The sequence below is a fragment of the Meleagris gallopavo genome, chromosome 10 (assembly GCF_905368555.1).
Source record: "Meleagris gallopavo chromosome 10, MGAL_WU_HG_1.1, whole genome shotgun sequence".
Taxonomy (NCBI): Eukaryota; Metazoa; Chordata; class Aves; order Galliformes; family Phasianidae; genus Meleagris; species Meleagris gallopavo.
Window position 1 is genome coordinate 29,357,048 of NC_139413.1, and position 19,536 is coordinate 29,376,583.

Here is a 19,536-nt window from a genome sequence, read left to right on the forward strand (position 1 = left end):
CATAGTGTTGACAACATAAAGTTGCTGATACTCGAGAGGCAACCACTGTATCTCACAGTTACATGCTAAGTAACTTCTTGTTTGGCAGCAACAAGTAAGTGAACTGCCTCTTTGGAGCTGCAAGCTAAGCCCTTCTGATCTGACTCTTCTATCAAGAATCTCTCTGTATTCTAGAATAACTATGCCATTTCCCCCTTTATTTACAGCTGGTGAAAATCAGGTGTACAAATTTTTTCCACAGACTGTCAGTGGAATGAAAACAATATTTTAAGAAATATAGTTTACTAGTCAGACAATACTTCGTAAGCTTTGCATTTGCCTGATATGGAGAGCATAAGTCAGCTAGTTTTAATGCATATTTTTGGATAAACATACGATACTTTAATCATATCAAACATGGTAGTGTAGTTTTAAATATTCTCAAAGTCTTCGGATTCAGGCAATTAAATCTTTTTTTATGCTTTTCTTTAAAGCATTGTACTGAATTGCCTCAATATCCCACAGCAGTATGCTGCAAGTGTTTCTAACAGACGTTTCTCTAGCACTTCCGACAGGTATGATATGGAGAAGGAGATGGGGGGAACGGCATTCATATGTAAAAAGCTAAATTGCACAAGAATAATATTTCCAGTATCTTTTTTGAGCATAATGAAGATAAAAGAAAAATGCTAATTGTAATAAACACTATGTCAGGGAATATTCAAAGAGTCGTTTTCAGCTTCTTCAGTACAGTTTACAAAAGCGTGCCACCCAGCGATGCCCCAGACTTGTGATTCCAGGAGCTTCTCCATTAAAACAACTGCAACCTTATCGAGGCATCCATAAAGCACAGTCTCAAAAGAAATGATGTAGAACTGTTTTCTGTAACAGACGGTGTCTGCTTTTCCCATTAGGGAGGGAAAAAACTTTCACTATATATATTTTTAAAAGATACAGAAACACAGAGAAAACACAAAAAGTCTTTGGCATTGTTTAATAAACACAGACACTGCTCTGATGATTTATGAACTAGCATTTGTGTACAACGCATCCAACTACACAGAGCAAAATGAACCCACTTTTCTGTGGCAATTCCTACAAAACAGAGTCCTGTTATTGCAGGAAGCAGTCTAGTTAGACAGCTAAACACTGGCAACACTGCGTGCTTTAGTCTAGTGTTTACAAAGCATTACATTGGTAGCTCTCAGACAGAATTCAGCTTTTCTAACTTGACATGGAACAACATGCCTTGCGAAGCACCGTGCTGAGCCTTCTGCACAATGCACTGATGGTTTGCTAACTGAGTAAGCTGTTCCACTGTTAGCACTTTTTGTAGCCTGTGCTGTTGTGACAGCAAACTGTCTACATTTCACAGCTGGCAAATCTTCCTTCCCCTATAGCCCTCCCACAGTACAAGTTATGCAAAGATGTTAAACAAGATTTATTCCGCCAAGTCTCAGTCTAAAACATAAACTATCTGCTGTACATTGATTTTTCATTCCTGTCAAATGGGACATTTATCTGTAGAAGATGTCATCATTTACTAAATTATTTTCTCAATAAATACATTTCAGCTTTCTACATAGCACAGAAGTGCAGAACAGATGTGTTAGAGCTAGAAAGTCTTAGCATTGCTGCTTTAGATAGTATAATGCCTACGTACTAAAAGGCAAGACATGGCATTGTATTCACTGTGCAAAACCAAAACGCTGAAGCCATTTTTTCTTAATAAACCAGACATCTCTCCTTTCATCTACAGACACACAGAATGCCTGTGCGCTGATCTTCACCAGTACGAAATTTTCATTTCCTGAGCAATATGATTACAAAACCTATTATAGAATTCTGTAATGAGACATATATAGGCATTCCTATGGCAAATTTTAAAAACAAAACTACATGCTGGAATAACAAACAAAATTTTTAAGTAAAGCCTGTACTACACGTTGACAAAAAATATATATATTATAATCTAATATTGTAACTCACAAATAATGCATGTCATACAAACATACAACTCACTTTGCTATTACAGAAAATCATAGCGTTCCTCTAACGTCTACTTTTTTGAGATATGCAGCATAATCAGTACCAGTAATAGAACATGATGAAGATATAATTGATCATCTCTAAAATACTAGCCATCAGCTGCACGCTCATACTCAACTACCTCCTGGGATGAGACCTCCCGTCACTGCGCTGTGCTTGGGCTAGAGCAAATGGCCTCCAGTTGCACCAGGGGAGATTCAGGTTGGACATTAGGAAAAATTTCTTCTCCAAAAGAGCAGTTAGGCACTGGAACAGGTGCCCAGGGAGATGGTGTCCCTGCAGGTGTTCAAGGAACATTCAAGGAACATTCATACTAAGGGACACAGTTCTGGGGGGAAATGTTGGTGGAAGGTGGACGGTTGGACTGGATGGTCTTGGAGGTCTTTTACAACCTTGGTGATCCTATGATATAAATATCTTTCATGTTACTGATTTGTTAAACATCTCCTTCTTCAAACATGTTTACTTATTAAGTAAGATAGGATTTTTTGTATTTGATTACTAGTATCCGGTATGATATTTTAATACAAAAATATCTGGTTATGCTTTAGACTGATTACAATGTTAGGCAAAAACAGATCTGTCTAGAAAATAAGATTAAAATTAAAAAGCCTGTGCTAGTTCATGTGCTATTCTCTGTATAGAAACAAACACCCTGTAGCAGTATTCTTAAACCAAAAAACAACAGAAGAAAAACAACCAAACAACAGAAACCATAAAATACTATATACAGAAAACCATTCAAACAGAGATCTGGTGTCTTGTGGCTATTTTTGCTTTACTAGAGATTGAAATTTGTCTATATAACACCATACATAAGATGATTATGAATGCCTGCTTATTTGACTGTATCTAGTCTACAGTCCAGTATGATGAAAGGAGCAGCAGCTCCCATGGCTGTTTTTGAACCACTGGATACATCGTAACAAATGGAGTTTGTAAGATTATGTTAATCAGACCCAGTGCTTCAATGGAGACTCATATTTTCATTGATTTTACCTTCAGCTCTGACACTGCTGCTATTTACCGTCAGATGTGCTCTGTTAGCAGTGGCTCTGCATCTGGAACAACGAAGGCATGCACAAAATGATAACACAGGCAGATTTAATTTAAGAATTCATTTAAACAAATAAATTACTTGCAGTTGATCGAAAGCAGTCAGAAGTGACCCTCTGTTCTGTGTTTTTTCTTCTTATTAATAGAGAACAGACTTCAACTGCATTCTCTATTTTGTCTTTTAAAAAATTCCTCTTCAATCAAAAGTTTGAGTTTAAAAAAAGTCAAATGTGTTCTTAAACAAAAGAGGGCAATTGTCATTATTGATATTTCTGTCTCTGTAGACCCCTAAAAACCCCCTGTTGTAGTTTCCATGAAAATAACCAGGAGGCATTACTTTCACAGCAACCTACCTACTTGAATGCTTTAAGAAATGCAATAACCAACCTGCTTGAAGAAAAGAAATACATTACCAAAGTCACAATCATTTCTATTCCCACTATCTAACAGACAAAATTATTTAAACAGTCTCTGTTTCCCTCACTATGATTTGAATCTCTGCCCTGCTAAGCCCTATTTTAATCACTATCCAGCGAGTGATGGAATACCAAAGTAATTCTGTGTTTTTGCAATTAGAACAAAAGACACCATTCAGATTTAAGAGGGGGAGGAGAAAGAAATTAAAAAAAAAAAAAAAGAAGAAGGAAAGAAAGAAAGAAAAGCTTTTCCATTACTTCTTGCCCAGATTTTTCTCCCGTATTTCCCACTCGCGAGAGAATTTAAGCAAAAATCTGGTCCAGAGTTCACATTCCATCCTACTCATATTCCCACTGTTGAGTCGTTCTGATTGTCTTTCACAGCTCATCACCAGAAATAAAGTGCATCCCACCCAAGAGTTCTGACCATGAAGTACCGAGACACTTTGGGACACCTCTGACGTTCTGTCAGAGATGGCTGCATACACACAGCTGCATTTACAGTTACTTTGGGTGTATTACTTTTTCAACGAACTTACTGGAAAAGTGGCCATCTTTATCTCCTGAAGTGTGATTTTCTCCTTACACATTTTGTAAGTTTTTCAGTGTTAGCAACATACAACTCACTAAAAACTAACTGAAAGAAAATAAGAGACTTTCCTTGACCTATTAAATGTTTCCTGATCTTTAACTGCATTGGCTTTATGTGGCAAGGTGTTGGTAGCAGGAGGGCTGCAGGAGTGAATTTTACAAGATGAGCCCAGACAGTGCCCAAGTTAGGTAAGATCAGCTCCAGATGGACCCACAGAGACAATGCTGGTTCAGGATAAGATATTGAAAAGAAAGGGGAAAAAAGAAAACAAAAACCACCCTGTTGAGCAATATCAGTGAGAGTGGTGAGAACATGTCAGATAAACTGCCCTGCAGACACCGAGCTCCGTGCATTAGGAGGTTGAGGAGTTGCCCTGTGCCTCTGTGGGAAGCCCATGTGGGACCAGTTTGATAAAGATGGCATCTCATGGGAGGGACTCCACGTGGAGCAGGGGAAGAATGAGGATGAAGGAGCAGCAGAAAAAAAGCATTGTGGACTGATTACATCCCCATCACCTTGCACCACTCATGTAGAGGAGGTAGAAGGATAACAGAGAGGAAGGCAGGTTTCGTTTGCTTTTAGTTCTCGCTGCTTCACCATTATTAACTGCCAATAAATTGATCTTCCCCAAAGCTGAGTTTGTTTTGTCCACGATGGTAACTGACGAGAGATTTCTCTACTTGTCTCAACCTACTGGCAGTTCCGTGGAATCTCCTCCATGAGCTGAGGGAGGTGGGAAAGCGGCGTGCCGGCACCAGACGGCTAGCCAGGGCGAAGCAGCACCACAAGCAGTGCACTGCTCCACATCTGCACGTCGGGGACACAACCACTGAGGAATTGACAGGGAGATTTCCTCCTACACAAAATGTTCAGTTTATTACACATGTAGTATCCATCAGAAGCTTTGGGCAAGATTTACAAATAACTCTGGAGCAGATTTTCTATACAGCTGAATGTGCTTTCCACATACAAGTGAACAACATCACTTCTAACAACTTGCTCATCCAAGTTTGTCAGCAGTGAAGTTCTGCCAACAGTAAATGGCAGTTTTCCCTATAGGGAAAGAAAATGTGCACTGTAGAGAATTAACAGCTAGAGATCAAGTGCAAATTCATACTGATAGAAATATTTTATTCTAAATATGATTACAGTGTGCTCACCAACACCTTCCCAATTACCTTTAAAAAATGACACTTCTGATCGTGGCATGCTACGTAAATGCAACACAGAAGGAAACATCAAATTCCTTGTCTTTTACTTGTGTTCACTCTGATCTGTGATGTTGAAACAAGGGTTGGTAGGAAAATGTACAAAATTCCTCTAGAAGGGAAGAAACAGTGAAAGAGCAGGCAATAAACTACAGCTGATCTTTAAAGCAAAATAATTTTTGTAGCAAGAAGATATAGAACATAAAGAGGCAGACAGAAAAGAATAAAAGACTAAGCAAACACTTCTGATTCAAAGTGCACAGTGGCTGCAAATTAAGCAAAAGTAGATATTTGTAAATGACAATTGCTACAGTACAGGAACTTGTCATCTATAATAGTATTTCACATAAACATTTATCTAATGCAGCAGCACAAACTCATAATTACTTAAGAACACGTATACTACTAACATAGCCAGCATGTGATTGAAAGTCTCCAGCCCAAGAGATCAGGAGGAAGCTGTAGGTAATCACAATGTAACGCACTGTGGTTTTGTCACACAGCTAACAAAGCTGAGAAAGACAACACATCAGTGCATAGTAGTGCACAAAAGTGCAAGTTATTTTATTTCCTAATCACGTAAGCACTTAGCTTTCATCTGCTTGCAAAAAGGAAAGGTCAGGACAAAGATGAGAACAAACCAATCCACTCTATGGAGCAACCATGTAAAATACAATACTGCAAATCTGTGAGTGAGGGGAAGCATAGAGATATTTGACTTCGCCCTTTATTATACTACCAACCTCTGATATCAAAGTTAAACTGCACTAACATGAGGAAAACGTGTTTAAAGATACTGCCCAGCTGTCCTAAGGGCCTGCAAGTGCTTGTCAGACCTACATGAGCAGTGGGCAGACACAGCAGTACCAACACACTCAAAACAGCAAAAAAAAAAAAAAAGTACAAATACATAGATTACACTCTTATTTTTTCCTCCAGTGTTCCAATCAGACTGAAGAGCTTGCAGAATAAGAACAGAAAACAATTTTCTCTTATAGTTTCACTTCTTATACAATCTAGAAGTATCAGCTATATTTGCTAAATCTACAATGAGAAGCACAGAGAAATTATTTATCTATGGCACACTGTAGGCAATCTGCTTCTTTATCTAGAAATAACATTCTCAAAAGTGTCGAATCTAAGTCCATTTTCAGTTTTGTGGGCTTTTAAGGAGAGCTTATGAGGGTTTGAAACATTGGGTGGAATTCAGTTTGCAACCATTAGAAAACAATATTTGCAACTTGAAGTTTCTGAAGAGGTATCATCAAAATACTGCTTCAAAAGCCATTTCTTCTCGTAGTTTAATTTTCATTTCACTTTGGTAGTTCTATACTTCCATGTCTTACATCTGTACTTCCACTGCCCTTGATTTTTTCTGTCTATTTTGAAGTAACGTGAGATAAGGCACTTACATTGTCACATCACCTTTCAGTCTCAATTCAGTGAGCAGTCAGTATTAATGAAAGATCTTTTTTTGTACAGTTTCAATTGATGGAAGCACAAAACCATTTCCATAAGACAATGCCTGTGTTCAGCTGCTCATGTGTTTTCTGCCCTAGTATTTGAATTTTGTTTTGCAATAAACCCAAAACAAACCTAAATTCACTACAATCCTGTTACAGTGTAAAGAAAATGGGATGTAGTACCAGCTGTTATTACAAAAACCTAGAATTATCATATGCATTGTATTAGTACAGTAAGAGCAAAGGCCTCAGCCCTGCCAAACAATTGTACATAATTCACTATATAAACAAGTGAAAATGTTTTGGGTGTTTGGGTCTACAGCTTTAATTTCACTGCTACTTGCAACACAGCTGTACAGCGAATATGTAAGATTTAGAGAGCTATCATCTCATGTAAATATCAGAGTGGTTACAAACAGGTTACAGATCATTACTAACAGCTCAGTCATAAATTGGTGAAAAAAAAATATTTGTCTTTAGCTCAATTCCCCCTTCACAGATGCATCACCCAAAGAATTGATTACTGTATGGACACAAATGCTTTGATATCTCTAATTCCACAGGAGAACATTTAAAAAAAAAATTAAGGCAGATGGACTAGCCCTCCTGAGTTCCTCATTTGCGAGCACAGAGATATGCTCTTCTTTTGACAGCAGTACTGTACAACTAGGTTACTGTATTAACTTTTTTGTTTTGTTACTACCGCCGGCTCACTGGGAGATTAGTAAGCTGTTAGGACAAAAAAATTCTTCACATAGAAGCTCTGTGTTTTGAATTTCTCAATTTGCTAGAAGCTAGCAACAGCTTGTTGATTCAGTTCTAAGTTCTGATCAAGTTTCTAATACAGTAAGAACTATCTGAAAATATTATGTACCTACATAGGAAAGATAATAATCTCAGAGTAAGTATATAATATTGCTTTCCTAAACCACAGGTAAACAGTCAGAGCCAGGAAGGTAATGCACAGACTAGGAAAAGCTTGACAACATCTTCTGAAGACAAAAACAGGTATGAGAATAAAATAACTAGGAGTTAGCTGGTGTTTCACTAGCCTCTTTACCAGCACCAGAATCACAACATAAAGCAGCTGTTTACTTTCTAGATTACTAAATTCTGAATTACTCCTCTTTTTGATCTGCATTGGAACGTGGTTTTTACAATATTAGCACAGTTTGTACAGGGTTGGTAAATCTGTAGCGAGTCCTAAAGCCGGAAAGCTGCAGTGAACTGAGAGTTTCGGCCTTTGTATTACTCAAGCAAGACAGGTTTTCTCATCGCCCTTTTCCTGGCAACACTTAGAACAGCCATAATGGGAAGAAGTCTAGGAAAAGAGCTCGGCAGCTGCGTGCTTTCATTCCTGCAAAGCCACATTTCTAGGCATAACATAACTTCTTTGATCATTCTAGGGATATTATTTGTTTGCTGTACAAGAAAAGTCTGCAACAAGATTTACTTTTGGTGGACTAATGTTTGTTTTTTAAGAAAGTTTCATTGATTCATCCTTCTGATTTAATCTTCACTATCCCGGGGCATTGCTTCACTACCTACACTTAAAAAAAAAATTTCCTTCCCTGCATGGGAAACCTTTCAGTAAAAGGGGATAAAAAGTAAATCCAACACTTTTTAGTAGCTCAGCTTGTTTCTTATTTGTTTTTGTATTCTTAGTAGGGACTTCTGGTGGTTTTAGTAGGGTTTTTTTGTTTGTTAGCTTGTTTTTGTTCATTTTGTTTTGTTTTGTTTTTAAGTTGAGAAAACTTTTTAAGAAGAAAACTTTTCTCACATGCATTAAACTTCAAGACTGCTGCTTCAAGACTGCTGCTCAGCTGGATGTTCTCCTTCAGTCCGCAGCTCTTACACTGTGGCTGGCCTTGAGCTCGTGGCAAAATGCTGGGCTAGTCTTACATTATAGAAATACAACGTATGCAAATGCTATGCTTCTTGCTTTCCAAAGGAAACTGCGCTCACACCTACACTAATTCTGTTATTGGTGCTTCGTCTCATTTGAGTTTTCAATTTCCCAGAACCAAGATAGATGCCAGAAAAGTGTTAACAAGGAAATAGACGTATATTATCTACATATTTTCCTAAAAAAAAATTAATAAAAAAAAATAAACATTTTATTATCACACGAATCTCCCTCAAACATTTAAGTTACTTAAGGGGATAAATAATGCGACAGTTCAAGAGCACTGGTCACAAGGACACAGTGCTTATTACCATTTCTACCGCTTATAGCAGCTGTCTAGATGCTAGCACAGATATTGTATTGTGCTGACAGCAACAGAAAGGGGCATTCATGGATATAGCTCAGTGCCTTTTTTCTGCTACAAAGCAATAGCACTGGAACTATTTATCATTCTCCTGGGGGGGAGGAGGGGAAGGAAACTGTGTTTTTCTGTGTGGTTAATCAGCTGCTTTTTAGCAACCACATCACGCCCGAGGAATTCTCTCATAGAAAAATACAAGCGATGAAGAAACAATTAGCTTTACTGTAACATCCAGTACAAGTAATATTAAAGAACAAGAATCAGAGCTATTATTTAGCATATCCACTTATTTCAAAGGATAATGATTATGAAAAACACTAATTCTACCACATTTCATGGTACATCAGCTTGTACAAGTGTAGATGCTCTGCGTGCAGTTGACCCAGCAGGAATCTGCTAACCTGAAAAAGACAGTTGCTTTCCTCCAGATATTACTCATTGTGCAAAAGAAACAGTTAAAGAGAATTCTGCCAGCACATGCATTAGGGCTCTTCTTTCTAGAAGAGTTTCTTTTTCTAGAAGCTTTCTTTTCCAGCGACATGCTGATAAGCCAGAACAAGTTCCCATCTTTTCCACGTCAGAAGCACATACCAATCATATCTCTTAACATTAGTATCTAGGTATCTAGCTTCTACTTTAAGAAACAGGCAAAAGCATGTAACTTTCTGCTGGAGAGGTAACCCGCCAAAAATCTTTTGAAAGCTCTAGTCATTGGTTCTTTTTAGGGAGACAATTCCTTTACACCACACTTCCACAGATACTTTGGGGATTTGTTGCCAAAGATGACTTCAACACCTAAGACAAAACTCCATCTAACTCAAATGGCTGCCAGGCATTTATTTCCTGTAATTCTAACAAAAGTAGAACATTGACCTTTAATAAATCTGCTTTTTCTCAGTAAGTATTATTAGGCTTGTCACTGCTTTCCCATCCTGGTGGAGTTTATATCATTTGTATGACACTGCCTTGAATGAGATCTCATTTGTACCTTCATGTCACCACATCCCACCTAGTACTCAGGACAACTATTTCCCCTCCTGGCTTGACCACTAACTTTCTCCATCCAAGAGAAAATAAGGAATGAATTTTTAAACAGTTTCTCTTCAGGGCTTAATGCAGCCTACAGTGTCTTGGGCAGGAGCTGCTACAAACTCTCCCAAGGGTAACATCCCACAGAAACACTTTCTTTCCTTACAAGTTCTGGCTCTCCAACTGGACCACCACTCAATTAAGTGATCACAAAAAATAAAGCTGATATGACCTTTGAAGGGCTAATCTATTTGTCTTCTTCTTTTCTTAGGGACTGCTGTTTCTTCAGCCTCTGACTGAAACATCTTCAAAGTCCCAAATGAACCATTACAATTTAGCAAGAAAAGACTAAATGCAAAAACCGTACTGTCCAAGCTTGATTATGTCTTGTACAAAGCACAGCCATTATATTCTGCTCAGCTTTCACTGTAAAAGAAACAGAAAATGTGGGCATCCTTACAGTACTGAACAAAGCAGAGTCTCATATGCCATCATAACTGCTTCCCTGACCTTGTAGATCAGATCCTATGTGCTTTGACAATTCTAAGTCAATTTACATTATCCCACTAGATGTCTCTGCATTGCTGCATTAAGCTAATACAGTAGCTAATACAAACACACTATGGCCTTCTTGTCACAATATGCAGATGCTGCAGAAAAAGCCTTTCCATTACTTACACAGGCAGATTTTGTAAATATGACCACCTCTGACACAGGCACTAGAGCAATAGGAAAAAAAAATCGTAAATGCAGCTAAGCAATCATGAATGTTACATGCTTTTGCACCTCAGGAGTAAGTGGGAAAAAAAAAAGTGTCTTCACATTCAAGTAATGATCAATTACTGAACAAGTATTCATTGCAAGGTCTACAAAATAATCAGAGACATTTACCTGTGACAGCCCAACGCTTACCACCTGTAAGTCTTCCACTCACACAGCAGAAGGCATCCAGTCGTCTGACATGAATAAAAGCAGACCACTTCACTGATGGAAAGAGGCATAACAGAAAATCCCAGACTAGCAGAAAAAAAAATGCTTTTATGTTTCGGAAGATAGAACAAGTCTTTATCAAACTCTGAGTGTTCCCAGATAAGCTCACGGAACAACGCGGTTCTATACAGGTTATCACAAGTTATCACTAAACACTGACTTCTGGGCCTTAGGTGTCTACGTGTATTAGATGTCTATGTGTAACAGATATTGAATCTGTTTGGTTTTTGGCGGTTGTCAGTTGATTCTATCACTTTGATGACAATGTTTATTGCTTTGTTTCCAATAGCTCTTACACTAAGGTACATTTTGCATAAATCAAGAGCTTTCCCATCTCAGAAAGAAAAAGGCTGGACTGTCATAAAGCAGTGGCAGCTCTTAGCCATATCTTGAGAATAGACTCATTTCCCTTTTTCAAACATGGTGATAAATATTGTCTCTAAACGTCCTTGAAATTTATTTCTTGAAAAGATTCCCGGAAAAGCAGGTATACAGTGCACCTCTTATACAAGTAGGCAGAAGTGTCCCTGTACAGAATGGAAGTTCACTGCAGAAGACTTCTTACTTTCAGACTGTCAAATTTTTACCATCATTTTTAGTTTTACAACAAGCACTTCTCCCTAAGTCTTCCTACTCTTCGATGAATCAGTAGGATTCGTGGCCCTGTCACATTATTCTATTCTACAAAAAGGAAGCACTTGAAACAGGATCTCAAAAGTCTGGTCTAATTAGAAAAGTTAATTCATAGTAACATAAGATATGAATTGTAATGCAATACCATACACTGTGGTTCAGACTGACCACTTGCATGCACTCTTATTCTGCATAATATCATACTGCTTTGGAATAACATCTTACTTCAGAAAAGTGTATCCACATAGGATGTTTGTGATAAAGGTTACTATTCATTATTCCACAAATGCCCTTCTTTCTTTTTCTCTTCTACTCTTCCATGTAAATGCACCATGTTTCTGATTCAACTGAATGAGAAGAAGGTTCTACTTCCATAGTGAATCTCAGATGACAGCACTGGCATTGCTACTAACAGGTCTTCGTGCTGTTCACAAAGGCCCAAGACAGAAGCACACCTGGCCTGTTTTGTCAGAAGTTTTACTGACTCAAAATAGCGGAGTCCAAAAAATCTAGTATCTTCTGCTGTAACAGTATTTCGTTCTTTAGAGACTTACGAAGAACAGTTCATTTATTTTGGACAAGGAAGATCACGCTTTGAAAATAAAGTACTTATTATACTGTAGGCATTCAGAGAGCAAGTATAATATTTCAAACGGATTTGATCAGCAATTAACTTTAAAAGCTCCTATAAGTGATATAGGCTGGTTTAACAATAGGTATCAATAGCTTAAGGACCAATATATTCTTTTAGCAAAAGGAATTAATGTGTGCCAGTTCTAACACTCTCCAGTTTACCTTTGCTTGGTATGTCAACAGCCTTGTTTTTCTGAACAATCCCTGGTTCATTGAAGCACTGTAGTCACAATAGACTACTTATATCTTTGCATCCACCAGGTGCAAGGACTTTTTATTGAGTTTCACATAAATTGTTGTGAGTTACAGTGGTTGAAGCTCTGGAGAGTGTTCAGAGAAGGGCAACAAAGCTAGAGAGGAGTCTGCAGCAGAAATCTTATGGGGAGAGACTATGGGAACTGGAATCATTTAGTCTGGAGAAAAAGGAAACATTATGTCGTGTTTTCAAAAAAGGGAAGAAGGAGGACCCAGGGAACTACAGGCCAGTGAGACTCACATCTGTGCCTGGGAAGGTCATGGAACAGATTCTCCCAGAAGACAGGGCACATGAGGGATGAGCAGGTGATCCAAGACAGCCAGCATGGCTTTACCAAGAGGAGGTTGTGCCAGACCAAGCTGGTGGCCTTCTATGATGGAGTGACAACACTGGTGGACAAAGGGAAGGCGATCAGTGTCATCTACCTGCATTTGTGCAAGGCCTTTGACATGGCAACCCATCACATCCTTTTCTCTAAATTGGAGAGATACAGATTTGAGGGGTGGACTATTTGGTGGATAAGGAATTGGCTGGAAGGCTGCACACAGCGGGTTGTGGCGAATGGCACTATGTCCAGTGGAGGATGGTGATGAGCGATGTCCCCCAGGGGGCTGTCTTGGGACCGGTGCCCTTCAACATCTTCATCAATTACAAGCCCGAGTGCACTCTCCGGAGGTTTGCCGATGGCAACAAGCTGAGTGGTGTAGTTGACGTGTTAGAAGGAAGGGATGCCATCCACAGGGACCTCAACAAACTCAAAAGGTGGATCAGTGTGAAGCTAACGAGGTTCAATATAGCAAAGTGCAAGGTTTTGCACTTGGGTTGAAATAATCCCAGATACAGACTGGGAAAGAACTCCTTGAGAAAAGCTCTGTGGAGAAGGAGCTGGGGGTCCTGGTGGATGAAAAACTGAACATGAGCCAGTGGTGTGGAAGGCCGATGGTATCCTGGGCTCCATCAAAACAGGAGCGGCCAGCAGAGAGAGGGTGGTGATTGTCCCTCTACTCTGCCCTTGTGAGGCCCCACCTGGAGTACTGAGCCCAGGTCTGGGGCTCCCAGTACAGGAAAGATGTGGAGCTGTTGAAGAGGGTCCAGGAGGGCCACAAAGATGCTCACAGTGCTGGAGTACCTCCCCTGTGAAGACAGGCTGAGGGAGCTGTTCAGCCTGGAGAAGAGAAGGCTGTGAGACCTCATTGCAACCTTGAAGTAAAAAGAGATCATAAAAAGAAGGGGAATCGACTTTTTACAAAGCTAGACAGTGATAGGGCAAGGGGGAATGGTTTTAAGTTCAAGAAGGGAAGCTTTAGATTGGATGCTGGGGGGAGATTCTTTACAGAAAGAGTGGTGAGGTGCTGGAACAGTCCTGCCCAGAGAGGTTGTGGATGCTCTGTTCTCGGAGGTGCTCAAGGCCAGGTTAGATGGGGCCCTGGGCAGCCTGGGCTAATACCAGATCTGGAGACCAGTGGCAAGGGGATGGGAACTTGATGATCCTTGGGATCCCTTCCAACCCAAGCCATTCTATGATTCCACTCTATGATTCCATTCTATGATTCCATTCTATGATTCTGTGAAAGTGTACCAAGATAGAAAGGTGCTCATTGTGGCATAATAAGCAAGGGAAATTTCCTAAATTGGGGGAAAACAGCTAAAAGGTCAGCCAGGGAGCACTGGGAAGAAGCTGATGATGGAAAAAATGAAGATGAAGTAAAGGGAGAGATGATTCCCAAAGCTATCTTTTATGCTTGCCCAGAGGGACATAAGCATATATTAATGAGTTCTTGGAAAAGAATGAATTCATATGCAAATGTATTGCTTACATCTTTATTGTTTAAAGGTAGTACCTGAACTCCAAGAGGGCGTGTTTGATTTGTCATGCCACCTGGTACACGTAGTGAGAATAAAGAAATGCCAGTTTTCTAGCACCACATTGGAGTTAGAGAGTTTTCTTCTCAGATTTTTCCAGTAACATAACTATCTCAGGAAATGAAGCACAACAATCACATCATCTTAGTTACAGTTAGTGTTTATGTGTGTATATAGTTTCTCAGCCATTTTTCTTTTAAGAGAAAGAAGGCAACACTTTAAAAAAGGATGACTCCTCAATATTCATGCATATCTCCAATCATGCATATCTCTTGCAGTGAAGTCTAAATGCCAAAATTCATTTCCATGGTGATAAAAAATAAAATTTCAATATTTGCAAGATCAATATGTTATCATAGGACCAAAAAAAGAAAAAGATAAAGTTGCATGCTGAGAAAGTTCTTACTGAAGGAGACCTATCTGTTATAAAAAACAGGAAACATGCTACAAAGCTCTCCTTCTAAAACTGTATCTTTTTCTCCCCATTCTTCTAATCTTTTTTCTCACTGTGAATTGCTTTATCTAAAACTAATGTTTTAATAAATTTGGACACCGCTGAAGTTCTGTACCATCAGCTCAAACTGACATGTTTCAATAAGTGATTTATCTCACCCAAAACATGCACTGCAAGATCTAGATAAAGGAGATGATGTTTTTATCAGAGAAAGAAAGGTTTAAGTCATTTGAATTCAAGTTTCACCTACTTCTAACACTTCTGAATATATTCAAGTCATAGAGCCACAGAATCATATAACCATAGAGTGGTTTGAGTTGAAAGAGATCTTAAAGATTATTTAGATCAAGTCTCCCTGCCATGAGCAGGGATACCTCCCACTAGATCAGGCTGAAATCCGAATCAAGTACATGAATATCAATTTCCAGCTTTAATATGAATGTCATCCATTTATATGAAATTTGAATGTCAGACAGCAAAATTAGTTACATATGATGATATAAAACAATTATCAGCAGTGGCTACAGAGACTTTATCTGTAGCGGTATCACAGCCCAAATCCTCCACTGCATGACACCACTGTGGCTAAATACAGGTCATTCTTCTTAGGCTGAAGATGTCCTTCAACTGCAAAGTATGTATGTGTAGCTGGATGAAATTAAGAAACTAAAACTGCAGGCCAAACCACAAGACATAACATTTATCGATAAAAACCTTCTTAGTTCACCAACAGGTTTTCCAATGCAAACAGAAGAACCTTCCTCAATTGGGAAATTTAACATATTTTTAGTTAAAGAAACCTGACATGACCACTGATTTCGACAATATCACAACAACAATTAATACAGCAGTTAAAAGAAAGCAAATACCACTTAGATTACAAAATAAAGAACCTATAATCTCACAAATCTGCTCTAGTGAGAAAAGAAAGTAATGAGTAATTTCTGTCTTTTGCTTCAATGGCAATCTTCCTGCCATGAAAGAACTTTCTTTTTTCTTAACTGGAGTCCTCTCCTGGAGAGAATCCTTCATAAAGTCAGCATCATTGTTCATGAGAAATCCTTTGTATTTAACTCATGTTACGGTTAAATATTGCTGCAATTCCTGGAACCAGCTTACAGCTGTTGTGAGGAAAGCTAAGCTTAAGTAACAACTGCAAAGTTTGTTTTCAAAGTTGAACTCACACATGCATCTAGAGAAACAGGAGTAGGCTTCAGAATGCCTACAGGCTTATCAAAAGCTTTTACCAAGCCATACCCCGACTAACAAGACAACCGTGCTGTCCTGTATTGCGAGATTCCAGTGAGCTCATCTAATAGTATACTTGTTACTTCAAAGAGAAATCTGAGGTACTGAAGCTATTCACAAAGACTAACACCAGCTGTTAACTGTGGGCTAGACTCATCTCTTCAGAAGAGAGAGATTGATTAATAAAACAAACAAACGTAACTACAGTATAGTGAAGGATTAACATTTTCCTTACATACACTCCATGTTATCACAAATGAAGGGGAAGTAGCTTTTTCATCAGGTCATACGCATGAGAAAGCCAAACCAAGAGTTTTCCTTTTGGTCAGATCACAGTTCAGACCACAGAGGTGAACCACGAAATTGAGTCTCCTACGTTGTAAATGTGTCGCACAACCTGTGATGTCAAGGCAAAGGCTGTTTCACCAAGCCATTGCTGCCCATTTGTACATCTTAAGCAATCAGCGGGGGCTTGTTGGACTCATGGAGAAGAAACCTCGTTTCTGAGGGGTCTGCTCATTCTGCGGATTTTTTATTTTATTTTAGGCCACGGAAATCTCACATATATTTGGAAAACTAAATCTGTTTTGTAGCAACGACTTCAGATAGTCTAAGAAGCTTTGCAAAGCCTTTCTCCTTTGTCATAAATGCAGCAGTTTCCAAGGAACGACTGAAGCAGAGCTCAAGCACAGGGATGAAGTTCTGCCCCCAGTGACCTTCTCCCGCTGGCAGGCAGGATTCAGTCAGATCAGCGCTCGTCCGGTCCGCGTACCCCTCCCTGGCCGCGGAGCTCCCGGTCCGTACGCCCCAAATAACAGAGCGCAGAACCGAGCGGTGCCACCAGCACGGCGGGCTCCCGCAGCCCCCCGCGGCGCCGCAGCCCCCAGTCCCGCAAAACCGCTCCCGCGCGCCCAGGAGACGCCGAGGCCCGCCTGGCCCAACCGAGCCTCGCGCTCACACCGCCCGCGAGGCCCGGCGGCCCGAACCCTGGAACGGAGCCGGGGCGGCGCGGCGCGGCCCTGCCCAGCGGTGCACCTGCCGCCACCGGAGCGCGGACCGCATCCCGCTGCCCAGCGGCCTTCCCGTCGGGCGCAGACAAAGCGCACGCGGAGCACCTGCTGCAGGCGGAGGCTCTCGCCCGCTCGCTCCCGTCTCCGCGGCCGCCGGTTCCCCTTCCCCGCTCCATCCCGCCTTCCTCCGGCCGGGCAGCGCCCCGGGGCTCCCGCCGGCCCCGGGATCGGGACGCCCGCACCGCTCACGGCATTCACTCGGGGAAGCGAACTCCCGCCGCCGCCGCCTCGCGCCGCCGGACCCGCGCGGAAACCAGGCCGGGGGGCGGCAGGGGCTTAGGCCGCGTCCATGCACTAACGCCACAGCGCGCTCCGCCTCGCTCCCGGCCAGGCGCTTACCGTAGGGAGGCGCGGAGGCTTCTCCTTTTCTCGCCATCGTCCCCCGGCGCCCTCTGTGCTCCGGCAGCCCGCCGCTCAGCGCGCTCTTTGTTGCCGCGAAGGCATGAGAGGAGGCGGCGGCCGCGCAGCCCCGCTCCGCTCCGTCGCCAGGAACGCCGCCCGCGCCCCGCGCCGACCCTCCTGTCCCGCCGGCTCCGCGGCCGACGCCTGCGCTGAGCTCGTGGGGGCGGTGCCCGAGCCGTGGGGGGGCGGCGGGCAGAGGGGCGCCGAGGGCGGGCGCAGGGCCGCAGGATGGCCCGCAGGACGGCCGGCAGGACGGCCCGCAGCCGCCCGCCACCCCCTGCTCGGGCGCTCCGCTCTGACTCCGCCCGCGTCCGGTCTCGGCGACAGCTCCGCAGCCACTGAGCGAGCGCGGTGCCGGCCAAGCCCGCGGCGCGGGGGGCTCCGCGCTGTCGCCCGACGCCGGCGCTGCCGGGAGGAGCCCCGCGGGACGGGACGGGACGGGACGGGACGGGACGGGACGGGACGGGACGGGCGGTGGCAGGCTCTGCTCGGCTCTCGCGGGCCGGTAAGCGATCACGCCGCCGTCAAGGAGGATGAGGCTCCCCTGTGCCCAGCCCGTGCCCTGAGGCTGGAGCCTTGTCACGGTAGATCTGCGCGGTCCCGGAGCCGCTCTCTGCTCCGACCTCGGTCCCGCCCGCCTCACGAGCGGCTGTGGGAAGCGCTTCCCGCCCTCGGCCCGCGGCGGAGCTGTCCGGGCGTCCGTGCTGAGCGGCCTGCGAGGAAACGGCGGGAGCTCGCAGCGACTGCTGAGAACCGACGCGCTCTGAGGCGTGGATGTACTCAGAGAGATTTGGATTTTTAGCATCCTGATCGAGAGGAATTTTCACACTTTGGTTTTGAGCGAGGCCATTTTCATGATTCTGTCTAAAAACTGAGCTGTGATCATAAACTCCATTCAGTCCTGACAAATATAGACTACTGGCCATTAATTTTCCTTTAGTTTCCACCCACTTGTTGTTTTAACTGAACGGAGCAATGATCAAGAGCAAGTAATCTGCTCAATTCTTTTTCAGTGTTGGCTCCATGCACTCTTTCCTTTTTCTACTCTACAGAAGCTCTTACCAGCCATTCTTACTGCCTCCCAATCCAATTTATTTCCTCCAATGCTTATTCCTACTTGTATTAGTAACTGCCTTGGTCCCTGCTTCCATTTCTTCTGGTCTATTCATATTTACACTTTAACTTCATGTTTTGCTCAGCTGATTAAATCTGTTGGTCCAGCAGAGACTTTCATCAATCCACTTGCTGGAGTCATGGTTCATTTATTTCTTGAATTAGAAAAAAAGTTATATCTGTAAGTTTATTGATGATACGAATCACCATCAGTCAGATTAAGGTCTAATCTCTACATACTAAGCAGGTGCCCTAACCAGTGCAACACTGCAGGAGGTCAAAAATAGTTGAAACTTTTCAGTACAGAAGCTTGCTTCCAGAAAGTACATGGACACATGTCTTGAGGGGCAAGTAGTAAATTTCACCTCAGAGATGCTTCTAGCGTAAGTTAAACTCTCAACAGCAAATTGTAACATGTATTCCTGTCCCAATTTCCTCATTTGGCTGATTCCAGTCAACTACTGCCTCAGACTGTGTCAACATGAATGGTTTGGTTCAAACGAGAGCAGTTTTGAGGTGAATCTCCAGGCATGCCCCTGCCACCCATTACTATGCTTTGATTTACAGAGAGATTTGAAGGCATGTGAACTGAATTTTGGATTAAACTAACTGGAAGACATGATCTAGGAGTGCACCTGTGGTTCTCCAGCCCTTCACTAGGGGTATTCAGTGTAATTCAAAGCAAAAACCCACCCAAATGCTTAGTAGGTCTTGAATCCAACCGTTTTACCCTGCAAATTCAGCATCATTGGTCTGCACTGTTTTCTGAAGAAAGGCTTCTATGAAAGAATCTCCTGCAAAGATAGGCTGAGAAA

At 42.0% G+C, this 19,536-nt stretch overlaps 1 protein-coding gene across 1 annotated transcript in view; it reads right to left on the bottom strand.

Moving 5' to 3' along the window:
* The window catches only part of SLC44A5 (solute carrier family 44 member 5), a 60,157-nt gene extending 42,157 nt beyond the window's left edge, over window positions 1–18,000 (bottom strand). The window contains exon 1 of the mRNA XM_085231678.1: window positions 17,546–18,000. Within this exon, the coding sequence (XP_085087804.1) occupies window positions 17,546–17,582 (37 nt within the window). The 5' untranslated portion in view covers window positions 17,583–18,000. The remainder of the gene's footprint in view (window positions 1–17,545) is intronic.
* Between the last annotated feature and the right edge of the window lie 1,536 nt (window positions 18,001–19,536).